At 52.8% G+C, this 26,712-nt stretch overlaps 1 protein-coding gene, 1 long non-coding RNA gene and 1 other non-coding gene across 5 annotated transcripts in view; 2 read left to right on the top strand and 1 right to left on the bottom strand.

Annotated features, from left to right (window-relative positions):
• Positions 1–26,712, bottom strand: part of PRKCZ (protein kinase C zeta) — a 98,243-nt gene that overhangs the window by 53,218 nt on the left and 18,313 nt on the right. Inside the window, exon 1 of one of the 3 annotated variants that reach the window (XM_043485393.1) lies at positions 25,649–25,945. The exons of 1 other annotated variant lie outside the window; for it this stretch is intronic. Coding sequence is in view for 1 of the 2 variants with exons in the window: in XM_043485391.1 (XP_043341326.1) it covers positions 25,010–25,421 (412 nt within the window). In the remaining variant the exon portion in view is untranslated. Of the gene's footprint in view, positions 1–25,009; positions 25,437–25,648; positions 25,946–26,712 lie in introns of those variants that run through there. One more of the 3 variants, XM_043485391.1, reaches the window with a different exon arrangement.
• LOC122452620 lies at positions 7,020–7,124 on the top strand. Its single transcript, XR_006272783.1, has one exon. It is a non-coding gene; the product is annotated as a U6 spliceosomal RNA (small nuclear RNA).
• LOC122452076 lies at positions 9,133–12,079 on the top strand. Its single transcript, XR_006272586.1, has 3 exons — positions 9,133–9,264; positions 9,774–10,627; positions 11,729–12,079. It is a non-coding gene; the product is annotated as an uncharacterized LOC122452076 (long non-coding RNA).

Here is a 26,712-nt window from a genome sequence, read left to right as displayed (position 1 = left end):
TATTAAGAAGAGGTGGCAAGAATACACAGAACTATACAAAAAGATCTTAATGACCTGGATAACCATGATGGTGCGATCACTCACCTAGAGTCAGACATCCTAGAGTGCAAAGTCAAGTGGACCTTAGGAAGTATCACTATGAAGAAAGCTAATGGAGGTGATAGAATTCCAGCTGAGCTATTTCAAACCCTAAAACATGATGCTGTGAAAGTTCTGCACTCAATATGCCAAAAAATTTGGAAAATTCAGCAGTGGCCATAGGACTGGAAAAGGTCAGTTTTCATTCCAATCCCAAAGAAGGGCAATGCTAAAGAATGTTTAAACTACCACACAATTGCACTCATTTCATATTCTAGCAAGGTAATGCTCAAAATTCTCTAAGCTAGGCTTCAACAGTACGTGAACCAATAACTGCCAGATGTACAAGCTGGATTTAGAAAAGGCATGGGAACCAGAGATCAAATCGCCAACATCTGCTGGATCACAGAAAGAGCAAGAGAATTCCAGGAAAACATCTACTTCTGCTTCACTGACTATGCTAAAACCTTTGTCATGACTGAGCAACTGAACAAGTCACTAAGTCACTTGCAACACCATGGACTGCAGCATGGCCGGCTCCCCTGTCCTTCGCTATCTCTTGGAGTTTGTTCAAACTCATGTCCATTGATTCAGTGACACCATCTAGCCATCTCATCTGTCACCCCTTTCTCCTCCTGCCCTCAGTCTTCCCCAGCATCAGGGTCTTTTCCAACGAGTCAGCTCTTTGAATCAATGGCCAAAGTATCGAAGCTGAAGCTTCAGTGAATATTCAGGGTTGATTTCCTTTAGGATTGACTGGTTTGATCTCCCTGCAGTCCAAGAGACTCTCAAGAGTCTTCTTCAGAAAAGTTGGAAAGTTCAGCCTTCTTTATGGTCCAACTCTCACATCTGTACATGACTACTGGAAACACCACAGCTTTAATTATATGGACCTTTGTTGGCAAAGTGATGTCTCTGTCTTTTAATATGCTGTCTAGGTTTGTCACAGCTTTTCCTCCAAGGAGCAAGTGTATTTTAATTTTGTAGCTGCATTAATTAATTACGATTTTTGGCTGTGCTGGGTCTTTATTGCTGCACTAGGCTCTCTCTAGTTGTGGCGAGCAGCAGCTACTCTGGTGTGGTGTGGGGGTTTCTCACTGAAGTGCAGGCCCCACTTCTAATTCCAGCTCTCTTGCTGTTTCCACCACATCTGTAGTTGCTTCCTCCACTGAAGTCTGGAACTCCTCAAAGTCATCCATGAGCACTGGAATCAACTTCCTCCAAACTTCTGTTGTTGTTTAGTCACTAAGTTGTGTCCGACTCTCTTGTGACCCCATGGAATGTAGCCCCCAGGCTCCTCTGTCCATGGGATTTCCCAGGCAAGTGTACTGCAATAGGTTGCCACTTCCTCCTCTAGGGGATCTTCCCGAGCCAGAGATTGAACCAGAGTCTCCTGCATCTCCTGTATTAGCAGGCAGATTCTTTACCACTGTGCCACTTGGGAAGCCCCTCCAAGTTCCTGTGAACGTTGGTATTTTGTTGATATTCCCATGAATCATGAATGTTCTTAATGGCATCTAGAATGGTGAATCTTTCCAGGAGGTTTTCAATTGACTTTTCCCAGAAACAACAGAGGAATCACCACCTATGGCACCTATAGCTTTATACAATGGATTTCTTAAATAATATGACTTGAATTTGAAATTCCTTCCTGGTCCATGGATGCGGAATGGATGCTGTGTTTGCAGCATGAAAACAACATGAATCTTGTCCATCTCCATCAGAGCTTTGCATGACCATGTGTGTGGTCAATGAGCACTGACATTTTAAAATGAATCTTTTTCTGAGCAGAAGGTCTCAACAATGGGCCTAAAATCTTGCAGGAAACCATGTGGTAAACAGATGTGCTGTCATTCAGGCTTTGTTATCCCATTTCCAAAGCACACGCACAGTGCATTTAGCTTAATTCTTAAGGGCCCCTTCACTTGTGTGGGGGACTCCCAGGTGGCTCAGTGGTAAAGAATCCACCTGCCAATTCAAGAGACACGAGTTCAATCCCTGGGTCAGGAAGTTCCCCTGGAGGAAGAAATGGCAACCCACTTCAGTATTGTTGCCTGGGAAATTCCATGGACAGAGGAGCCTGGTGGGCTACAGTCCATGGGGTCGCAAAGAGTTGGACATGACTGAGCGATTGAGCACACATGCACTTGTGGCCCCTTCATGCTTTGAGCTGGATCTTCTGGAAAACTTGCTGCAGCTTCTCCATCAGCACTTCCTGCTTCACTTTGTCCCTTACGCTGTAAAAATGGCTTCTTTCCTTAAACTTCATGAACCAACCCCTGTGGCTTCAGACTTTTCTTCTGCAGCTTCCTCCCCTCTCTCAGCCTTCACAGAACTGAAGAGTCAGGGCCTTGCTCTGCATGAGGGAATACTGTATTAAGGGAATACTGTAGCTGGTTTGATCTTCTATCGGGGCCACTAAAACCTCCATATCAGCGATAAGGCTGTTTTGCTCTCTTACCATTTCTGCATTCACAGCAGCAGCATTTTTAATTTCCTTCAGGGCTTTTCTTGGTATTCATGACTTGGCTAATTGTTTGGTGCAAGTGACCCAGCTTTCAGTCTGTCTTGGCTTTTGACTTGCCTTCTTCACTAAGCTTAACCATTTCCACCTTTTGATTAAAACAGAGACTTGAGACTCTTCCTTTTACTCGAACACTTAAGAGGCCACTTCAAGGTTCGTTTTGTCCTGGTTTGGGTTTTTTGGGGCCATGCCACATAGCTTGCAGGATCTTAGATCCCTGACCAGGGATGGAGCCGGGGCCCACATGCCACATGCCCAGTGGCATCTTAACCACTGGACCACGAAGGAAGTCCCCCCCATTGCAGGGTTATTTATTGTCCTGATTTCAATATTGTTGTGTCAGGGAACAGGAAGGCCCAAGGAGAGGGAGGTAGATGGGGGGGATGGCCAATCAGTGGGACAGGCAGAACACAGCACGTTGATGGGTGAAGTTCACCATCTTAAGCGGGTGTGGTTCGTGGCCCCGAAACAATGACACAGATCACAGATCACCACAACTAACGCGGTAATAATGAAGCTTGAAATGCTGTGAGAATTACCAAAACGTGACACACAGACATCCTCAACCACAGGCGCTGACCCCCATGATGGCAACCCTGGGGGGTTGTCCACGGAGAGGGTGCAGCCTGAAGATCCACAGGCAGAGCCTTGGAAGCAAACCACATACCTCGGGGGACCAGGCAGGGGCCGGGAGGAAAGGGTAGCTCGGGGCCTCGGGGGTGGGGACAGGAGCAAGCAGGGTGAAAAAGCAAACGCCAGCACAAAAGCTGCAGGCCTGGTGCCACAGATGGATGGTCCCACAATGGGTCTGTTTTTCCAGGTGGCAGATTTTGAAATAATTTTAGCAAGAGAGCCTCTATCACTGCAAAATAAAATAAAACCGAAGAAAAGCCTGGAATGAAGAGTCAGCCCAGGGAGCTGAGACCAGTTCCTCCTTTGCCCCAGGGCCATGATCACAGGAAGAGGGGCTGGGGGCGGGAGAAGACCCTGGAGTGCCTGCATGTTTTGCAGGGACAGGAAGTAACACAGGGTTTTAACCAGCTGGTTCAGAGCAGGCGCACACAGCTCGCTGCCACCAGGGTGCGGAGTCCGAGTGTTCTCTCTTCCTTTTTCCAGACTTACTTATTTTTGGCTGTGCCGGCTCTTGGTTTGCTGCGCTCAGGCTTTCTCTAGTTGTGGGAGCGGGAGCTACTCTCTCGCTGTGGGCTTCTCATTGCACTGGCCTCTCTTGCTGCGGAGCACAGGCTCTAAAGCGCGTGGGCCTCAGCAGCTGTGGTGCATGGGCTTAGCTGCTCTGCGGCATGTGGGATCTTCCTGGACCAGGGATCGACCCCATGTCCCCTGCATTGGCAGGCGGACTCTCAACCATTGGGCCACCAGGGAAGCCCTCGAGTGTTGCATTTTCCCTCAGAAAAAATCCTCGTCTCACTTTCATTGCTTTAAAAATGCATTTCAAGGTTTCTCTGCTCCTTGCAAGTCATTTGATTTAGTTGGATGTGGACAAATGATTTTCAGCTTAACTGGAACAGCAAGTAGGTCATAACTGGGATTCAGGGCTATTGAACCAACACCTCACAGGCTCACAAAACAGAGGACTAAGGGGTGACCAGAGACTCCTGTGTGGCCCCACCCCCACCCTGGCCTCCCCAGGGGTTCTACCAGCAGGTTCTCCCAGTTCCTCTGAGGGGCCACGGTCCCCACCCTTCAGGAACCTTGCCGGTCTCTTTCCATGGCCAGGTTAGCGAGTCCTCACCTCAGGTTGTTACCCCTCCTTCCTGGGCCCCCAGCACCAGCCCTTCCCCATCCGGTGTTTCCATCTTGGTGTCACTTACATTCACTACCACCTGCAACTTTATCTGTTTCTGCACATGTGCTCATTAACCAGGTGAGACTAGGAGCACATCCTCTATGTCATGGTTCTCTCAGTATCTGCCTGGCCTGGAATCTGGGGCCACACTGCTCAGATGTGGGAAAGGAGAAGGGAAAGGAAGGAAGAAGGAGGGAGGAGGGAAAGGAGGGAGGGAGAAGGGAGGGAGGGAAGGAAGGGATGCAGAGAGGGAGGGAGGAAAACTCAGGCTCATATCAGCAAAACACCTGCTCTGGCTCCATGCACTGTAATTCCATATAGAGCCCCTAACTCATTCTCGCAACTCCTGGGGACGGGGTGTCCCTGCCATTCTGGTGCGGGAAGGAGGGTGTGGGGGTGCAGAGGGGGAGGAGTCTTTGGTCTCAGAACAGATCCCCCCACCCTCCCAGAGGCAGCACCGAGCTGGTCCAAGGCAGCAGGAGCCTTATTATTAGATGAATCTGTGAGTCCAGGCACCGGGGAATCCGAAGTTTAAACCTGACCCTGCAGCTTCGAGGACAGGCATGAGGGGTTGTTTGGAAGCAGAATCACAAGCCACCCACCGCCCCCATCCAGCCCACCCCATCACTCTGAGAGAACCCCAGATGGCAGTCAGCTCCTTAGACCAGTGCTGCGCCCATGATGGAGGCTTCAGGCAGGAGCGCAGCACCCATGGGAACAGAGTGCACCCCACATTCATGTTTCCCAGGGTGTTTAAGTAAAGCATCTCCTGAGTTTAGAGAAATGGCCTGAAGACCTGGGTCTCGCAGGCTGCGTTCCAGGGAGGAGTTGCCAGGGGTCCTGGGTTCAACCTGGCTGTGGCAGCACTGCCCTCTCACCAGGGCTCCCAGGCATGGGGGCAGAGAGCAGGGACCCACCACCCCTCCCTCATCCTCATCAGCTGAGTTGTTTCTTCTTCCTCCCGGGTCCCCAAGAGAGGCCCCCAGGACCCAGAACAACCACTCCTCCTGGAAGACCACATGGTGTTTCACACACAGGCTGTGGGTGTGTCCCCACCATCCTGAGAAGTGAAATCTAATTCCTCCCAGCTCCTGGGGGTGGGGGTGGTGGTTGGTACCAAGTTCACCAGCTCCTGGGGCCAGGGATCCAAGTCCAACAGCTCCTGGGGATGTGTGTATGTCCAAGTCCACCAACGCCTGGAAGGGGGATCCAAGTTCACCAGCTCCTGGGGGGTTGCAGCCTGTGCCAGCCCTCCACCCCCCACTAGCATCCACCTGACAACCACCCCCCCCCCACCAACAGGCAGCAGGAATAGCACAGGGTGCTGGATGGGTTCATCCAGGGCCAGGGGCCAAGGCTGGTCAGGGTGCCATGCTCCTTCTACACCAAAGGGTCAAGGGGTGGGCCCAGGACCAGGCAGCACTCTGGACCTCTGTCAAAATCCTACAGAGACCTGCCCTCCTCCATGAACAATGGAAGGCCAGACGGCAAAGCCTAGATGGAGTCAGCCTGCCCTACTCCTTCCCTCGACCCCTGGTGGATCCACAGCATCTTGCTGATCCTCTGCTGCTCCCCGGCTGGGCCCTGAAGCCTCCCATTCTCCACGTGTGTAGAGCAGGCAAAGCTCAGAGCCAGCTTGCTGCCCGAGCCTCCTCAGGGCCACGGGGACCTGATCAGTGGTGACATCAAAGGATGCCCTCAGTGACAAGCCAGCAGGACCTGCCTCTGTCGTGACAACTGACACAAACCAGTTACTCGTGCACATCGGCTGATCAGTCTTCCTGACAGTCCTCTTCCCTAAACACCGCAAAACACAACACAAGGGCGAGTCACAGCTTCCCTGCACTGCCAGCAGTAGAGCCCTCTGGGCAAGGATTCCCGTTCCTGGGTGTGTGTGTGTGTATGTGTGTGTGGTGGGTCTATGTGTGGTGTGCATGTGTCTCTGTGCAGTGTGTATGCATGTCTGTGTCTGTGTCTCTGTGTGTGTCTGTGTCTCTGTGTGTGTCTGTGAATGTATGTGTGTGTGGTGTGTGTATGTGTGTGTGCTGTGTGTCTGTACATGTATGTATGTGTGGTGTGCATGTGTCTCTGTGTAGTATGTGTGTGTGTGTCTGTGTCTCTGTGTGTGTCTGCGAATGTATGTGTGTGTGGTGTGTGTGTGTATGTGTGTTGTGTGTCTGTACATGTATTGTGTGGGGGCGTGTGTATGTATGTGTGCATGTGTCTGTGTGTGCATGTGGGGTGTGTGTGTGTCCGTGTGCGGCATGTGTGTATGTATGTATGCGTCTGTGTGTGGTGTGCATGTGTGTATGTATATGTGTGTGTGTGTGGTGTGTGTCTGTGTGTGTGCACGCATGTGCTGCTAACACTCGGGCTGAGGACACAGCAGAGACTGAGGCGAGAGTGGACCCCTGGCTCTGCAAGAGGAGAAGTCAGGAGTCAGAAGTAGACCTGGGGTCTTGCTGCCTCCACGTTTTCTGACTCCCAACTTGCAGCCCAGGACCATTTCTAATTCCCATTGGAAACACCATGGGAGCAGCACAGAAGCCACTTCCCCTAGAACTGTCACCCACTGCTCAGAAATACGTCAACAACTCTAACACACTAGTGTCGCTTTTGAGCACCCACTGAAGACAAGCTTCACCGATACAGAGAAGACTAGCATGGCCCCTGCACAAGAATGACATGCAAATTCATGAGGCATTCCATATTTTTTTACCACTGTCACCATGACTGTCAAGACACTAGTCCTGCTGATGGGCAAAGAAGGTGTCCACGGCGGTATGATCAATAAGACATGTTATGAGGTGGCCTCTCACCTGCGGCGTTCCCAGCACAGACCTCGTCTGGCCCTCTCCACACCACTCCCCAGTGCTTTTGCACCCCTCTTCTCCCCCCCCCGACTCGCCCACACACACACCATTTTTATTTTGGGGGCCATTACCCCACACCCCTTATTGCTGCCCAAACCACATGGGCTAGGGGCCTGCGCTGGATGGACAGACACCTCTGCCCCCAACCCATACCCCTCCTGTGTGTGGCTGGAAAACATTTTTGTTTTTCTGAATAAAAAAGGCTCTGCTGCAAAAAAAAAAAAGACAAGCTTCACAAAATCCATGTGACTCCATTGCCTGTGTCTACATCTGCCTTCTGAGGAGGACCAGAAGAGACCCAAGACCAGAGGGGGAAGTGGGGGCTGCTGGACACTGAGACCCGAGCTCTGATCCCTAGCGGTTGGCCTGAGTGCTCCAGACACACGGAAACCCCTGCCCCGTCAGAGGGACAAAGCCCCAGGGTCACAGAAAGAAAGGAGCAGCTCTTTCATGGCCACCGCCAACCGAACCGAGGGGGTCGTGGGAGACCACAAGAATAGCAGGGAGCCCAGGGGAAACCGGGCAGAGCTTGTTATAGACAAGAGACTGAAAGAGACCGAAACTGAGCTTTAAGAAAAATGACTGGGGAACAAGAAATTAATTCAAGGCCAAAAACAGCCAATATGGGAGGTGGGAGCTGGGCTGGGTGGAGTGCCGCAGCAGGAGCCTCAGAAAAGACCTAATTACCCCTTGGTGACCACTGTCCATGCTGTGGGCCAGCACATCACACACAAGAACACGGCCACATGGGGAGACCACACGGAGGCCACTGGCCCTGGGACATGCAGTTCAGGCTGGAACCAGGTTTCTTTCACTTCTCACCAAAGACGGTGTCTAGAGATAAGGGGGGCTGCCCCCCAAGGGTGGAGAGGTGATGGCAAAGGAGAACCCCGACACTGTACATCGAAATGGAAGGACATGTGGGCTCTCTTGGAAGGCGGCTGCTATGACGTGACAAACCAGGAAGTCACTGGGAAGTCTCTGATGTGACAAACTGGGAAATCACCCACAGCAGTTGTGACAAGGGGGTGTCTGGCAGGGGACATGGCCCCCAAGTCAGACTGGACAAGGGACGTGTGGACTGGACCTGGCACTGAGGCCCCTCCCTTGTGCCCACATGCAAGCATTTGTGTCCACACCTGTGATTACCTGGTGCACCCCACTCCAAGGCTATCCAAGTGTGGGCAGGCATCTGGAATGGAGGGGACCAAGTGCTGCAGGCCCTCTGTCCACACCATCATGTCCAGCATGTCCACACCTGTCTACCCAGCACCCACGCCCGACCACGTCATGTCCACATGGTGTCTGCACCCGCCCACACCTGTCTAATCCCAGGAGGAAGCACTTTTCAAAGGAGCAGCAGCTGCCAGCTCAGCCCATGGGCTACCCGCCTCCTCCCCACTGGGCAGGGATTGCAGAGGCTCCGGCTTCAGCCTCCCTCCTGGCGGGAGACCCTCGCAGGCATTGCAACATCTCTGTGCATCTGTTTCCCGAGACCCACCACAGGGCATTCCGGTGCACTAGGGCTGCGTCTACACCTGGGCCGCAGGGCAGCACCTGGAGAGCTGTAAGGCCTGCCCCCACTGTGGGGGTTGGTGCGTCAGAGGCCTGGAAGGTTTAAGATGGTGGAGCTGAGTTTAAAGTCTTGGCCGGGACTGAACACAGAGCTACCCACAAGCTCTTCCCGACATCTGGGCCTCTCTCCTTTCTGAGCACAGGGCCCAGACCCCCATCCCGTGCCCCGCCCCCCTGCCATCTGCTCACCTTGAAAACCGCGCCTCCAGCTTTCTCAGATAAACCATCCTCTACTGCTTAAAAATAATTAACTTTAAAAGCTCCCTTTGTACAAAAACAGATCAGCTAAAATCCATGAATAATTTATGCTTGTTCTGTTCACTCCCAAGAATGTCACTGCGGAGCTCGGCGAAGTCTCCAGTCTCCGTTGTAAACGAACCCAAGGCCTTCAGATCCACAGGACCCTGGTGAGTCTCCACTGCCCCAAAGCTGAGAAGGCGAAGGTGGTCTGCATTCACCAGCAGGTGCTCCCAAGGGGGCCAGAGAGGAGGGAGGAGCCTGCTCTGGGCCCTGCTCCCCTGGGCTGTCCCAAGGTGGGACCCCACCGCCTGCTCTCCTCCCAGCTGAGCGGCCCACCGGGTGCAGGGCTTCCTTCCTCAACCCCAGGTGTGCCCTGTCACCCCACAGACGGCCCAGGGCCCCAGACTCACTCCATCTCATTCTGTTATCCCGCTGGGTCGCTTCACGTAGCAAAACATGCTGGGGGCCGGGGGGATTGCTGACATCACCAAGCATCTGGGGGTTCTGGACAGAGAGGGTAGCCACCACTGGGCAGACCCTGCAGGAGCACGAAGAAGGACGTCCTCATGGGGACGGACTGATTGACTCACGGGCCCCCAAGTACCTTCTGATTCAAGAGTCCCTCCTCCACATGAGCCTTTCTCCTTTGTAATGAATTTTTATGCTATAAAAATAGGTGGTAAGAGACATGGAAAATATCAGAAAGAAAAGAGAAGGAAAACTGGTCCATCTTCGCAATAACATCACAGATGCCCATGTGTTCTTCACCTGAAGTCAATTCCTTGGACAACCTTGCTCTGACGTGTCAACCAGTGGGTTCAAGTAGAGAAGGCTGAGCCCAAAGTGCACAACAGTGGGTGTGTCATTATACACCGACCAGGACAACCAACAAACACACAGGCACACAATCCCATTCTAAAATGGGCAAAGGACCTGAACAGATGTTTCTCCAAAGAAGACAGACTGGCAGCTGATGAACATGAGGAAAGATGCTCAACATTACTGACCACTAGGGAAACGCCAACCAAAACCACCATGAGACACCACCTCACACCCAATAGGGTGGCTCCCAGAAAATAAGACCAGAAACCAACTGTTGGTGAGAAAGTGAAGCAACTGGAAGCCTGAGCACTGTTGGTAGGAATGTAAATTAGTGCGACTCCTTTGGAAAACAGTCTGATGGTTCCTCAAAGAATTAAAAATGGAATTATCCTATGATCCAGCAATTCCAGTTGTGTGTATTCCCAAAAGAACTGAAAGCAGGGACTTGAAAAGGTATTTGTACACCCATGTTCAGAGCAGAGTTATTCACAACAGCCAAAAGATAGAAGCAAACCAAGTGTCCATCAGTGGATGATGGATAAGTGAAATGTGGTCCATCCACATGATGGATGATGATTCAGCCTTAAAAAGGAGGAGAGTCTGACACCCACTGAAACATGGGTGAACCTCGAGGACATGATGCTAAATGACACAGCAGACATGAAGGAACACACAGTGTAAGATCCCACTTCTATAAGGACCTGGAAGGTGGGTGTCAGAGGGGAGTGGGTGGGGAGTGTTTAATGGGATAGACAGAGTTTCAATTTGGGAAGAGGAAAAAGTTCTGGAGACGGATCATGGTGATGGTTACACAACTATGTGAATATACGTTAACTACTGAACTGCATACTTAAAAATGGCTAAAATGGTAAGTTTTATATTAAGCGTATTTTTTTCTTGTTGTTCACTTAGTCATGTCTGACTCTTTGCAACCCCATGGACTGCAGCACGCCAGGCTCCCTTGTCCTTGACTATCTCCTGGAGTTTGCTCAAACTCATGTCCGTTTAGTCAGTGATGCCATCCAACCATCTCATCCTCTGTCATCCCCTTCTCCTTCTGCCCTCCATCTTTCCCAGCATCAGGGTCTTTTCCACTGAGTCAGCTCTTCACATTAGATGGCCAAAGTACTGGAGCTTCAGCTTCAGCATCAGTCATTCCAATGTATAGTCAGGGTTGATTTTCTTCAAGATTGACTGCTTTGATCTCCGTGCAGTCTAAGGGACTCTGCAGAGTCTTCTCCAGCACATTTCGAAAGCATCAATTCTTTGGCACTCAGCCTTCAATGTGGTTCAACTCTCACATCTCTGCATGACTACTGGAAAAAATCATAGCTTTGGCTATATGGACTTTTGTCGGCAAAGTGAGGTCTCTCTCTGCTTTTTAATATGCTGTCTAGGTTTGTCATAGCTTTTCTTCCAAGGAGCAAGTGTCTTTTAATTTCATGGCTGCAGTCACCATCTGCAGTGATTTTGGAGCCCAAGAAAATAAAGTCTGTCACTGTTTCCACTTTTTCCCCTTCTATTTGCATGAAATGATGGGACCGGATGCCATGATCATGGGATCAAGTGTGTTTTCACCACGATTTTTTAAAACAACAAAAAACAATGGTGGGCTGGATTTGGTGCATGGGCCATAGTTCTCTAATCCTTTTTTTTAAAGTGTGCCCATGTGATGGTACATTGGCTGGTCTTTAAAACTGGTCTTGACAAAGTGTATTCAATGATCTGCTTAGATCACAATGTCAAGAAAAATGAGGTTCTGCAGACTGTATGGAAAACTAAACTAACATGGTGGAAATATCTGGACAGGCTCTCTCTGACACTTCAGCCACGTGAGATCTGAAGAGCAAACCGCATGCTGGACACAGGAAATGAGGTGCAACCCTTCATTCCTACATGTGCAATGGCCTCCCTGGAGAAGTGTCAGGGGTTTCTTCATGACCACATGAGCTCAGGACTCTGCCCAGTGACCGGGCCATCCTGTCTGGGAAGGGGCAGCTGCAGAGTAGGATGTCACAGCCTGGCCACGTCCTCCGGGTGGTGTGATGGACCCTGGGGACACTGAGCTTGGGGTCCTGGTCAGCAGGGTCCTCTGTGGTCAGTCACGCACCGTTCACTATAAATCCTCAGGCATTTTTCTTGTTCCCAACTGGGAGAGGACGCCAACAACAGCTGACCACAAGGATTGTAGACCTGCCAGGCTGTGAGCCTGTGGGAACCCTAGGATTCAACTTCTGCAGGTCCCATTCTGGCCGAATTGCATCCCCCCAAACCCAAACGCTAAGTCCTAACCCCCAGTACCTCAGACCATGCCCTCATTTGGAAATAGGGTCGCTGCAGATGTCTGAAGTTAGAATGAGGTCACAGGGTGTCCCCTGATCCGAATGACTGGTGGCTTTATAAAATGATTCTGAATGATTAAAATACATTGATGTTCCTGGCCAGAGTGATTGCTGGTCTGGGATTCTGCACCAAGGCAATGACGAGTCGACCAGAGGGGCTGACACAGAGCAGCCCAGGGGACCCTGCCGCCCCCGGGCCACTAGCAGCTGCTACCTGCCTGCAGCCAAGCTGAAGATGGGGAGGAATTTTAACATGATGTCTCCATAGCACCATTAGTAAGCATGTGAGACTAGATTAGAATTTAAAAGGATCCACTCACTGGGTAGCTCCAGAAAGGGCAATTAAAATTTTTCCTTTCTGTTTTATTGCCTGTTTCAAATTTTCTGCGGCCAACATGTGCTTGTCGTTTCAACCAGAAATGCTGTCTAAATACAAACTGGAAAGTCCTTCTGTCTGATGTGGTCTTTTTGTCCACTCCCGGTCACCACCGTTCCCCCAAGATGGCGAGTGAAGATGCTGCGGTGGCAGAGGCTTCAGGGGACAGCACACGTGACCCAGCCCTGGTTGGCTCGAGGCCCTGGCAGGCTGACCCACATAGCAGGGCTGCCAGTCCTCCCGGGCAGCGGGCAGCATGTGCAGCCCATTGCTGACCAGTCCCGGGGTTGGGGGGACCTCTGGTGTAAGAAGGGGACATCTTCACAGAAGCCCATCTGATAAATGCCCAGGGAGACTGCACTCGAGATCAAAGCAGGCCTATTCCAACCTCCAGCACAAGAGTCTGTGTACTGGGCGGGGGGAGGACAAACTGTGGGGGGTCTTCATGGAGAGGAGGACAGTATGGAAGAGGTGGGGAGGGATACGGGGCTGGGAGGTGGGGGAGGGAGATGGGGGTGGGGATGGGAGAGGGTGGGCGGGAGACAGGGATGGGAGGGGGGTGGGGAAGGAGATGGGGTGGAAGGTGGTGGGGAGAGAGACAAGGGTGGAAGGGGGAGGCCTGCAAACCTCCTGACACGAGCTGCCTTTGCAGAGGGAGGTGGGGATTGGGGCAGCGAGGGCCCCCGACCCTGGTGAGATGGAGGTGGGGAGTCATGCGTAGTCATAGCCCAGGGAGAGCCCATTTACAGGCTCTGTCAGCCTGTAGGGACAGGGTCATCAGGTAAGGGGGCGGAGCCTGGGCCAGGTAGACCTGGAGAGGCTGTGACTGTCCTCAGGTCACAAGAGAGGGAAAGAGCAGGATGGAGGTAGTAAAGGCCACAGAGAAATGAAGGGCGCAGAGAAAGCCGCTATTCAGCCATGGCTCTGCCCCAGCAGAACAAAGGATGCCTTCAGGCCACGTGTCCAGGCGGCCAACACATGCCAGTCACCAGGCAGCCGGCCCCTCATGCCATCCCCGCAGCCCACCTGCAGCCCCACCGCGAAGCCAGGGCTCCCCCCACGGCTGCCTGGACACTGCCTCCACTGCTGCCCCCAGGGCCTCCATGCCAGGCACGAGCTCCCTGGGGGCACGAGCTCCCTGAAGGCTGGCAGGATGGGATGATCCTGCCCCATTAGGTCACACATCCTTCCTCAGGGAGTCACTTCTCCACACAAGGGGGCAGAAAGATGGCACCCCAACCCCCTAAATGCCGGCTTCAGAAGAAAAACCACCTGGGCTTATTCATTTATTCTTCTCACAAGTCTTGATGATGTAACACACACACTGCTCAGATACCTTGTCAGAGCCCTGTACTAACAACAAGAATTTCTGGATGATGAGATAAGACCAAAAAAAGTCCCCTCCCCTCCCCAAACCCCCAAATTATGCAAGAACAAGGGAATCATTAAAATGCTTTTGAGCAAAGGTCTTACCAGTGGCTTGTAAGTGCAAGGACCACCTGGCATCTCAGGTCCCCGTCAGAGGTGCTAACACCACTGCTCTCTGGGAGGCAGGGCTCTGCCCAGCTGTGGGCACGGTCAGCCTATGACAACACCATGACTCTAAGCTATGAGGCGGCAAACCTGTCTTTTATTCTGTTTCTCACAGAACTCTGTTTAAAAGCAGATGAGAAGATGAACGAGTTCTCAGGCTCTGCTGTCCAACATGGGAATACGGTTAACACCCCTGAACCACACACTAAAAGTGGTTAAGATGCCCTGCTAAGATGACCAAAACCCAGAACACAACGGCACCAAATGCGGGTGAGGACTGGAGCAACAGAAACTCTTCGCTGGCCGCTGATGGGAATGCAGATGGTGCAGCCACTTGGGAAGACAGTTCAGAGTTTTCTTATGAAACTAAACACAGTCTTACCAGACAAGCCAGCAGCCACACTCCTTGGTGTTTACCCAAAGGAGCTGAAGACTATGTCTGTACAAAAACGTGCCCTTAGATGTTTACAATAGCTTTATTCATATCCGTCAAAACTTGGAAGCAATGAAGGTACCTTTCAGTGGGTGATGGACAAATAAACTGTTCTAGCCAGGCAACGGAAATATTATCCAGCTAAAAATAAATGAGCTGGGTTTCCCTGGTGGTGTAGTAGTAAAGGATCCACCTGCCAATGCAGATGTTGGTTGAAGCCCTGGTCCGGGAAGATCCCACATGCCACAGAGCAACTAAGCCCGTGCACAACAACTACTGGGTCTGTGCTCTAGAGTCTGACAGTGGCAACTACTAAGCCCATGCTCCACAGCAAAGAGAAGCCTGTGGACCACGATTCGAGAGCAGCCCCACTTGCCGCAACAAGAGAAGGCCCATGTGCAGCAACGAAGACCCAGGGCAGCCAAAAATAATTTTTTTTTAAAAAAGGAAATGAACCATCAAGTCATGAAAAGACATGGAGGAAACTTAAATGCATATGACTAAGTGAAAGATGCCAATCTGAAAAGGCTACATACTGAATAATTCCAACAGTAAGATAATCTGGAAAAGGAAAAATGCTGGAGACAGTAAAAGATGAGTGGTTGCTGCAGGAGGGGTCGCCAGGGGGAGCACAGAGGGCTTTCAGGGCAGTGAAATGCTGTGTGTGATACAACAATGGTGGGTACACATCACTGTACATTTGTCCCAACACATAGAATGCATAACACCGAGAGTGACCACCAGCGTAAACTGTGGGATCTGGGAGATGTAACAAGGTACCCTCTGGTGGGGGTGTCGATAATGGGCAGGCTGTGTGTGTAGTGGGGCATGTATGGGAACTCTCTGTATCTCTCTCAATTTTGCTGCGAACCTAAACTTGCCCTAGAAAATGAAACCTTTTCTTTAAAAGAGAATCCTAAACAGGATTGAGACGGTGATTTTTATGTCCTGTGTTAAGCGGCGACAGCTGACTGAAGGAGATGTATGAGGGACGAGGGGGTCGTGGGGTGTCGTGGATGCTCTGGAGTTGGCTGCTCCCAGCTGCTCTGCAGGACAGTGACCGGCACCTCCATCCCAGCTTTGACGCATCATCACATTTGTGGGCACAAGTCTCCAGCAGGGCCAGGGGCTGCTGGTGCTTCTGTGTGACTCACTGTGCTTCACCCACTTACAGAAATACTGAGTCAAGTCACACACTGTAAGCATCTCTAAAAACTACAATGTGAATGAAGGTAACACAAAATTCATGCAGTGTGCATCTATAATGAGGACCTGGACAGCAAAATGGTAAATGCATGATTATCATCTCAAAAAATACTTAAGATGAATCACTGCATGAGAAAATTTGAAATGTTCTAAAGTCTTACAAGTCAAAAATGAAAGAAACTGAGGTTTTTCCAAAATTAGAAAACAGTCCTAAAAATAGACATGACATTTCCAATAATAACTTTTTTTTTTATGGAATAGAGTTCTTTTTGGTCTTTTAGCTCCAGCAATGCAAACTCTTCCTTATGTGGGATCTAGTCCCCTGACCAGGGATCGAACCCACACCTCCTGCACTGGGAGTGTGAAGTCTTAGCCACTGGACACCAGGGAAGTCCCTCCAATAGTAGTTTGTGGGGGTGAAAAAAAATTTTTTTCTAAATGGCCCAAAAGTAAACTTTTGTCAACTATACCACAGGAAAGTGAAAATCCCTCAGTGGTGTCTCTTTGTAACCCCATGGACTGTAGCTTGCCAGGCCCTCCTCCAGGTCTTCCCAACCCGGGAATGGAACCCAGGTTTCCCACACTGCAGGCGGATTCTTTACCTGCTGAGCCACCAGGGAAGCCCAAGAACACTGGAGTGGGTAGCCAATCCCTTCTCCAGTGGATCTTCTGACCCAGTAATTGAACCAGGGTCTCCCGCATTGTAGGTGGATTCTTTACTGTCTGAGCCACAAGGGAAACCCTATACAATGGGAAAGACTGAAGTAATTATCTTTGAGGTTTCTCTATAGGAAATATTGCAAAACTGTCATTTGAGAAGAAAAGTAAAGTGTTTTCACCTAGAAAACACTGGGAGAAATGTATTATAGGATCATGCCAAGCAGATATTTAATGATGAGTCTAATTAAGGTGATTTTTAAAGATTTTGGGATGCTGTTCATATTTTAAAAGTTATCATTTAGCTTTACTTCTCATACTAAATACAAATGCACATACATGTGTAAAAGCAGACAAGTGCACAAAGTACAAGCAAACAAGTGTACATGTACCACGCTACTCCTCATGTAGCAAAAAAGGGTAAACAAAACACACACTTCCTCCTTGGGAGAAGGAGAAAAGGAAAAGGCAACCCACTCCAGTATTCCTGCCTGGAGAATCCCAAGGGCAGAGGAGCCTGGAGGGCTACAGTCCATGGGGTCTCAAGAGTCAGACACAACTTAGCAACTAAACCACACACACACACACACACACACACACACACACACACACACACCCCTATTTTTTCAAAAAGAAACACAGGAAGAATAAGCACAAAAGATGAATGAAATTGGTTGCACATGGGCTGAAGGTACATGACTAGGAATCTATGTGCAGAGTTTTTATTTTTTATTCAATTCATGTAATATCACAGAATTCCTCAATAAACAAAGATGGGGACATACCCTAAAAGTGAGTGCAGACAGAAATAAATAAACCCAGCTGACCACTGTATCGACAACACCCACGGGGGCCATGGGGCCCAGGTGACCCCCCAGGAGCCACACTTGAACTGAAACCATGTCAGGGTAGCTGAGTCCAAGGACCAAGGCTGCAAGGGAGGCGTGTTGGCACGTAGGCAGGGCACACGTGTCCTGATGCAGTGGACTGGGGCCGAGGAGCCCAGGAGGCCTGGAGCAGGCGTCTGGAACCAGGGCAGTTCCAGTCCAGGTGGGAGCTCGAGGGTCAGAGCACGAGCCCAGGCCCCACTCCTGGGTGTGAGGGGCACAGAGAGCCCAGACCTGCCTCCAAAAGTCCCCTCCACCCCAAGGAGGCCAGGTCCCCGGAGCAGCTCCAGGCTGGACGAGGACCGTGCCTGCTAGTCCCAAAAGCAACTGTGTCAGAAAGTGGGGACCCCCTTAAATGCTGGGGGAACATGCCCCACGCTGGCAGAAGCCACTTCTGCAGGCCTTGCCAGCCAAATGCAGCAAATTGGAGCCTCAAAAGGAATGATGAAAACGAATTTTAATAAACTCACAATTCAGAAAAATCCCAGTCCACATGGATACAATGTTGGTTTTAAACAGGAAGGCAGGGGACAGCTCTTCCTTACAGCACAAAATGCTAACTAACACTGGTAAGGGCTTCCCTGGTGGCTCAGCAATAAAAAATCTGCCTGTCAATGCAGGAGACATGGGTTCGAACCCTGGGTCAGGAAAGATCCCCTGAAGAGGAAATGGCAACCCACTCCAGTATTCTTGCCTGGGAAATCCCATAGACAGAGGAGCCTGGGAGCCATACAGTCCACGGGCTTGCGAAAGAGTACAACACAGTTGAGCCACCAAACACCACCACCAGGAAAGGGAGTGACGGAAAGAGAAACCAGCTACGTGAGTGCCCCAACAATGACAACCCTCCCACAGAGGCCGACACCATGTGCGGCAGACACACAACCCCAGCCTCCATCCCAGACCTCCCCTCATTCCACCGACCTGAGACACTGGTGCTAGAAGCGGGACCACAGAGTGGGTGGCACCGGCTTGGAAAGGCTGCTCCGGATAACAAAGGATTTGGAAAAAATGTGATAAACAGCACAGTGTGGCGAGAAGAGGAGGAGTACGTGGTCCACACGGTCTGTTCTGAGACTCAGTTCTTTCAGGAGAGCAACACGTGGAACGCTAGCCTGGTAACGGGGTGTTTAAAGCTGGTCTCTGCAGTGTGACAACCCTCACCACAGCTTCAGTCAGTCCTGTCACCATGCAGGCGCTCTGCCCCTGCGCACGTCCTCAGGACTGCTCCAGGAAGTCACCCACCACTAGGCTCACCCATCGACTGTGAACAGCAGTGGGTACTGCTCTGAAGTGGGCAGCCTGGGGAAGTGGCATTTCTGAGCTGCGGGGATCAACCAGCTGGGACCCGGTGTCCGAGTTGCCCTCTGACCTTCTCTGATGACTGTGCATCCCCTGCCTGCAGTCAGGTCACCGGGCAGCTCGAGGTCGGCCGCAGCAGCGGCACTGACACCAGGGAAATGGGCAGGAACGACATCGGAGAGCAAGCTTACACATTCCGAGCGCTCAGCCACCTCCAGTGCAAAACCGTCACTGATGCTTAGTCAGCTACCCCCACAGTCTCCTGCAAACTCACCCCGCACCGGCCGAGGGACACTTGTCACCAGAGGAAAGGTGCCCCTGCCTGGTTGATCCTGGATGACTGCTCGGCAGCCCCAGCTCCCCACAGGGTTACCCGCTCAGGTTCCCTCCCCAGACAGCACCAGAGATGGAGGTGGGGGAGGCAGCCAGGGTTAAAGGGAGCCACATGCAGCCACTTTGGCTCAGGCCAGAATATGCCTGGGCTCTCCTGGGGCAGCACTGCAGCGTCTGACCTGGGGACTCGCCTGGAGCCGTGACAGCCAGATCAGCCTGTGTCACTACCACCACTTAACAGGAGAACAGGTGGAAGAGAACTGACCGTGCTCGCTGGGAAGACCCTGTGTCCACGGCTGTAGCTGTGCTGCCCTCCACACCCGTGAGCCCTGGCCACCTCTCCCGGACGATGGGACTTAAGGGAAGTCTGTGTCCCTGCCTGTGGGGGTTGGAGAGCCCCCTGCCTTGCCCCTCCACAGGGGGGCTCCAGGCCCACCACCCACCACTGAGCACCCAGCATCACCCTACTGGCCAGGGTCTGGCCCTTCTGCTCCCCAGGCCCATCTGACAAGCTCCCAGTGGTCAAAGTTGGAATAATGCAGACAAGAAGAACAAAACAGGAGCATGAAATTACCATCTGTGAGTCTAGACAGACCAACATAAATAAAGAAATGGGCGTGACATCAAACACGAGTAGAAAAGTCCAGAAAATCCATGTGGATACCCCCTCCCCTCATGGTGGGCTGTGCTGACAACCTTCCTCAGAAAACAGGGTGAGAAGGGGAAAGAGGGACTCTACAAGGGGACACCTGACAGAGACGCCTCAGCCAGGTGTGCAAGGCCACGTCGCCTGGTGATGTGAGCACAAGTGAGAAAGCAGGTGCCGTGGTGTGATGTGATAAGCAGGGTGGTAGTCCTGTGGTTCCTCTTGAGGCCCTGCCCCAGTCTAAGCATGAGAAAAACATCAGACAAAGCCCAGCAGAGGGGCACTTGATGGACACCCAGCCAGACCTCCTGCACAGGCCAAGGTCACAGAAACAACAGGGGTCTGGGGCCTGTCGCAGCCAGAGAAGACGAGCACACATGATGACTGACGTCACGTGGGGTCCTGGGTGGGAAATGAGGAAACCGGGTGAGGTGGGACACGAGCCCAAGGAAACACGCCAACACGGGATCATTAGCCATGACACACGGGTGGTGCGGTGTCCCGCACCACCATCCCGACCCCCCCCTAAACCCAAGCCTGCTCTAAAACATAGTGTATATCATCAACCCACAGGCAGAGTTGGGCTGGGAAGAACCACAATGTACCAGCTCTGCCACCTCCAGCCGCCGGGGGCTCCCCTGCTCACCCTCACCTCTCAGCACCAGTCCTTGTCCCATGGGCACTTGGGCCCTTGGAAGCACTGATTCCCAACATCCACACCCACCCACGTTCACCCATGAAGGCCTGGCCAGCCAAGGTTCTTCTGCAGTTTTAACCATCTATTAACAGAAGGTGTCCGGGCAAACAGCAGCAGGAACACAGTCATTTACTATGTTCCCTCCAAGACCACAGTCAAAGGAAAAGAAACACCGATAAACCCAACACAGCAAAGAGAAGGCGGGTGACGACACCACATGGAACCCCGGAAGGCAGCTACCCAAGTGCGGTCATAGGAGACGGGACAGGGAGGAGCCCCTGAGGCCATGACTCGGAGACTCCTAGATTCTAAGGAGAAGACCCCCATTCTCACCTGGGCAGCAGATGGAATGAGGGCCCGACCCAGGGGGACGGTGGCAACCTGGTCACACAGTATGAGACCCCAGCCTCTTGGAAGCAGCCCAGTGGGGATACCAAACTGCCCGTCACTGTGGGCTGGTGACCGTGGGTCACAGGGGCCGAGGGAAACCTCCTGGCAAAATAAGCTGAGAAAAAGAACCTGGGTGAACATGGAGTCACGGGAAGGGATGAAGAACATGTTTAGAATGAAGACTAGCTCCTCTTTCACCCACCCCCCTCTGCTCAGATGGCTATGGGTGCCAGTGCCTCATTCACGAACCAGGTCCTCCAAGTGGCGGGGACTTGAGCCCACGATCACACTCCATTTAAGAGGGTCTGAGTGGGAACCAGACTCTCAGCAGAGAGCCTGGACTTGGACTCAGCCTGCGGAAGATGAATCCCAGCTCTGCCAGGCACAGCTGTGTGATTTGGGAAAATGATCTGACCTCTCTGTGCCTTGGGTGGCATTCTCTCCACAGAACACAGACAACAGCAACAAGTGCCCAGAGAGGATCGTGAGGACTAAAGCGTTCATGTGTGTGAAGCCTTAAAGCCATCAAAGTGCTCAGTGACTCACTGTGTATGATGGCGCGTCTCGCCACAATTAATAACCTCAAAGAAACACTATGATTGTCCAACTCTGAAACAAGGGCAGGACAGTCTATTCCAGAAATGAACCTTCAGAGAACAAAACAGAACTCTTAAAAAATAAGGACAAAACAACACACTTAATAGATGATTTGGACAAGAAAAATTAAAGGTATCACCTAGAAAATAAAACAGAAGTGGAAAACAGAAAATCAGAGAACCAGTCCAGGAGTTCCAATAAACCACTGGTGGGCATTCTAGAAAAGGGTACCAGATGGGAGTGAACCATCAAAGGAATAACTGACAGAAGTGTCCCACCAAGAATGCCTGGAGTGTCCATGCTGAAAGTTCCAGCACAGGAAACAAAACACCTCTCATCAAAGCACGTCATCATGAAACTCGAGGATGTAGGAATCAAAAGATCCTAGAAACCTTCAGCAGAAAAAAAATCCCACAACAATCAAACTGGCCTCTGACTTCATGATCAGACCAGAGACCAGTGGGCCGTGGTCAGTCCCTTCAATGTGCCAATGGGGGCGATTCTAACATAGGCTTCCATACCCAGCTAAACTGTCACCAAATGTTCCACTCGGGTAGACGTGCTTCCACTCCAGGCCTCGAAAGACTTACTCTCCTCTCCCTCCAGACCCCTTTCTCAGAACGTATCTGGAGAACATCTTAACTGGAGATCAGGCCAAGAAAGGGGCCAGGGGGCAAGGCACAGAAAGGTCAGGTCATTTTCCCAAATCACAGGGTGGGGGATGGACCAGGTATGGGAGAGGCAGATACAGAAGAGCAGTGGGAGATCCACAGGATAAAATCAAAGAGAGGTCCTGGGTGTGCAAAGGAGTGCTGCCCATGTACTGAGAAGATGATGGGAATATTTCAGGCAGGACTTCTAGAAAATTCTAAGGAAGAAAATCAAGACAAGTATCAATAGCAAGAGAAACTACAAGCTGTGCAAGACAGGAAATACAATGCTGGTGGCTCTTAAACATTTACTTGTGCACTGAGTTGTTGTTTAGTCACTAAATTATGTCTGTCTCTCTTGCGATGCGGTGGACTGTAGCCTGCCAGGCTCCTCTGTCGCTGGGATTTCTCAGGCAAGAATACTGGAGTGGGTTTCCAAATCTGTCTGTAGGGGATCTTCCTGACCCAGGGACTGAACCTGTATCTCCTGCTTTGGCAGGCAAGTTCTTTACCACTGAGCCACCAGGGAAGCCCCATGAATAATCTACATGAATGTTTATGTTATCCACAAGACATAAACGGTCAGTGACTAAACAACCCCACTGGGGGCAGAGGGAGGGAGTGCTGCACTGCCGTGTCCAGAGACACAGCAGAACAAGGAACACCTCTGACAGAAATGCAAGATTCAGAAATGCAAAAACATGTGCCAAGGGTGGGGGAGGGGCAGTGATACCAGTTTTCTCTCTTCAAGCCACATGGACTATTTAGCACCTTAAAATAGAAATATATAAAACTCAAAATTAAATTCAAGATGTGAAAACAATATATCATGTGAACCATACACACAAGCATGTCCCGACCAGGACGAGGCGTCCACCCTGTTTGACATGACCTCGTTCCAGCCTCCTGACAATCCCACGTCAAAGAAAAGGAAACCAAAGCACAGAGCAGGGGGTCATGCGGCAGGTGACCAGGGCAGTCCTAGGGTGCTGCCCACACACAGACATACTCCTTGCTGCTGCAAATCAACTCTTCAACTTCCTGCACAAAACACATGAAAAAGAGCAACCTTTAAAAAGACCAGACACGTAACTACCAAATTAAACAATAAAACACAAACTCAGGGTCCCCCCAGCTCCAGCATCCCGGGCACAATTTCTTGTTCACCCCATAAACCATCACGGAGTAAAATGAAGATGAAGCAGCCTCCATGGCCATCAGATAACAGCCTCCAAGATAATCTCCAAGAAGGCTGGTTAGTTGTCAACTTGGATCCTCACCCCTCCTGACCGGAGGCCTCTTGGAGGAAACAGACTTGCAGGCTCGTGGTTCGGCAACTGGGGTTGAGGGTGATGAGGTGTGGAATCTGACTGGGCCCAGGCAGAATGAACAAGGTGGCCTACTCCACATTTTTTAGGATGATCCTAAAAATAAACCGCCACGTCCACAAGCATGGCGGGGATTCTGCAGTGCCACCTCCCGAGTGAAAGATAACAGCCACGATTTTGGGACCAAAACAACTCGAACGCTGGATGAGTAGCTGGTTCAGGTGGCTAATCTTGGACAAAGCTGTTCCTGCCCCTCACACAGAACAGCCAGCTTTTACGGTCAGAGAGCCTGCCTGGTGCCCCACCTCCACCCCAGCACGAAACACACATCTGACCCTCCTGGAGCTGTGGTACCAAGTGCTACCCGCCCCCCAAAAGCAGAGGCCCAGCGGCACAAGGCATTTACCAAGGGGGGGCCAGACCTACTGGCTCCCCACCCCAAACGTGCCATTCCCAAGAAATACAGGGAAATACAGAAAGGAACTAATCTCTGTTCTTAGCCGTAGACACAGTGACACGACACCTGGAAGGAGGGTCTGTCCTCCAGGGGCTGGCATCACCAGGCCCTGGCTCCAAGGGCAGCGCTCAGGACGGCCCCCTTACCCTGGGCTGCCCCACAGCAGCAGGAGACAGGTGGCCCTGGGCCTTGGGACGTTCAGTGGGGCTTGGGGCCTGAGCCAGGCACCTGCCAGCTGGAGCACTGAGGAGGAAAGGACTCATGACGGATGCACTGCCGTGGGCCCCGCTTCGTTCTAGGGCAAAGACACAGCCCCCAGACTCACTGCACAAATGTGAAAAGGGACAAGACAGGAAGACGGGGATCTTCTGAAGCAGGCTTTCTCTGTGGGGCCCCAGGCCAGTGCCCAGGGAGGGGCCTGAGGGTGGCATCTGCCCAGGAGGGCTCCTCGCTACTCCATGTGACCCACTGAACAGCAGGCAACCTGGAGGTAAAGTCAGGAAGGTTACAGAGCTCACGCTCCTTACGTAAGTGTCAGCGGCTCTCAACTTTGTGAAGGCGGTCCATCGGTGGCTGATGCAGTGGAGACAGGAGTGGGGAAGCCACACAGATGGGACCAGGACACAGATACAGGTGGGCCCCGCCACAACCCCACCTGGCCGCGCCAACGCAGACAGGATGGCTGTGGTTCTGGGGGGCTCACTCCTCCAACCTGTCCCCCATTCAAGGCTTTGACTAAACCCAGCTGGGACGCTGGGCCCTGAGGCCATGTCCTGGACCCCCGGGCAGCCTGCCTGCACCAAGGGTCCCACCAGCCCTGCACGGGCAGCGCATGATCACATGAACGGGAACAGGCCGAGACGGCCCGGAGAAACTATGACACAGCTAATTTCTGCTCCGTGGCTACACACATGCGAGCAACTCCCGCTCCATCTCCCTTGCCACGCACCCCTCCAGTGCATCCCAAATTCTGCGATTTATCCAAAACAAACGAGTCACCCCCGCACCCCGGACTGGCTGCAGAGTGGCCAGTATTTCAAGGGTCCTGCTTCTGGGGGAGAGGTGGCCCTGCCTGAACAGCCTCCCATCACCCCAGCACCGTCCACATGGGGGGACCTGCTCCCCACCAGCCTGGTGGGGGGCTGCCTCCTGCTGCTTTTGTTTTTCACAAAAACATCTTGCAAAATGGACGTCAGAAGAGCACCCACATTCCCCTGTCCCCACCAGCGACTCGCAGCCCCAGCATCCGCGTGTACCTCCCACCATGTCAGGACGAAGAAGCAGAGACCCAGCCGCACTCGCTGCCGACAGTCCAGGGCCGGGTGGAAGAGCCACACTGACACGACCCGCTGTCCACGGGACTGCCAGGGCCGCAGAAGCGCAGCCGCTCTGTGGACAGGGCTCAGGGCGGGGAAACAGGTGCCGGCCACGGTCAGCCTGGGCGGCCCCATCTCGGTAGCTGCCCACACTCGGGCGGCAGCGACGCGAAGCGCTGAGCAGAGCATGCACACTCGCGCCCAGGCCCTCCGCAGGGGAGCCCAGCAGCAGGACTCCCAGGAGCGAGCGAGCAGGGCCCCCAGGCCAGGGTGTCGGATGAAAACGAGGCTGCTCCCGGAGCCAACCAGCCGCCAGGCCTCGGGCACACACTGTCCATCTCGGGGGGCGCATTTCCTCCCCCACCCCCGCATCGGCCGCATCCCTCGCTGGGCAGGCTCTCCTGGGGCTTGTTTTTCTAAAACCTGTCACCCCTCAGTGCTGCTCCCCCCGCGGCTCAGCTCGGAGCTGCGGCGGCCACATCCCTGCCCGGGCCAGCGGCACCAGCATGCCTGGGTCTGGAGCATCCGTGCAGCAGGGAGGCTGCGTCCGTACACAACCGGGCGATGCGCATTACTCACCGGGCTTTCTTCTCCTGCCTCCTCGGCAGATTCTTTATGCTCTACGGAGCGGTGGGCGTGAAAGAAGGCATCCTCCTTCCGCAAACGCGCGGACGCTGCCCTCTGCTCCCCGTGGGCCCTGACAATAGGCGGGGGGTTCACACACTAGGGCAGATGGATATTTAAAGGAAGGCTGGCCGGCCCGACCCCCGCCTCTCACATCCCTGCCTCCTCATGTCTCCAGGCCCGGGTGGTACCCGGCTCCCCGGGGAAGCTGGAGCCGGCAGCTGAGGCACCGACTAAAACATGGCCTGGATGCCGAGGAGCTGACGTCACGGGAGCACAGCGTCTCTGCGTGGAGACGGACCTCAGGAGCCGGGGCAGCAGCTCGGCCTCCGAGTCTCCCGGACGCGGTGTCTGTGGGGAACAGACCCAGTGGGGCCCCAGCCTGTCGCATGCCAGGATCGCTGGCTGAGTGGCAGTGGCCCCCGGATTGTGGGTGACCTCCGACCTGCATCTGCAGAGGCCAAGAACGGGTCCAACACAAATGCTCACAGGTCCCAAGCCCCCGGGTGCCATGGCTGGGAGGAGGAGAAGAGGGAAGGCCTGGTTCTGGTCAGTGAGGTGAACTGGACCCGGGTCGGGAGGTGTCTGGGTGCCACTGCTCCTCTGAGGGGTGGGGGTGGGGGCAGCAGGAAGGGCAGAGATGAGGGAACAAAGGTCCCAGAGAGATGAGTATTGGGGCAACCAGCCTGGAATCACACCCACTCCAGCCTGAGGTAAGAGGTGGGCCCCCAGCAGGTGGCCTTTGTTGTGCTGGCTACGGCCAGAGAAGACCCTCGGCCCCAACAGTCACTCTGAGCTCCCCCATGTGACATCTGGTCCTTGCCAGCTTCTCCTTCCAATTCCAAAATCACGAGGGGACTCAGCCGACCTCCCTGGACCCCCAGGAGCCTATGCTGACCCTGCCTAGACCCCCAACTGCCTGGGCTGACCTGTGCAGCCAGGCTCCACACTGGGGGCCCAAGAGGTCTGGGAAGCTTCTCCCCACAATCTCCAGGCGACACCAGGGCTGGGAAGGGGAG

Source organism: Cervus canadensis, chromosome 13, assembly GCF_019320065.1.
Source record: "Cervus canadensis isolate Bull #8, Minnesota chromosome 13, ASM1932006v1, whole genome shotgun sequence".
In the NCBI taxonomy this organism is placed as follows: Eukaryota; Metazoa; Chordata; class Mammalia; order Artiodactyla; family Cervidae; genus Cervus; species Cervus canadensis.
This window is presented reverse-complemented; position numbering and strand designations above follow the sequence as displayed.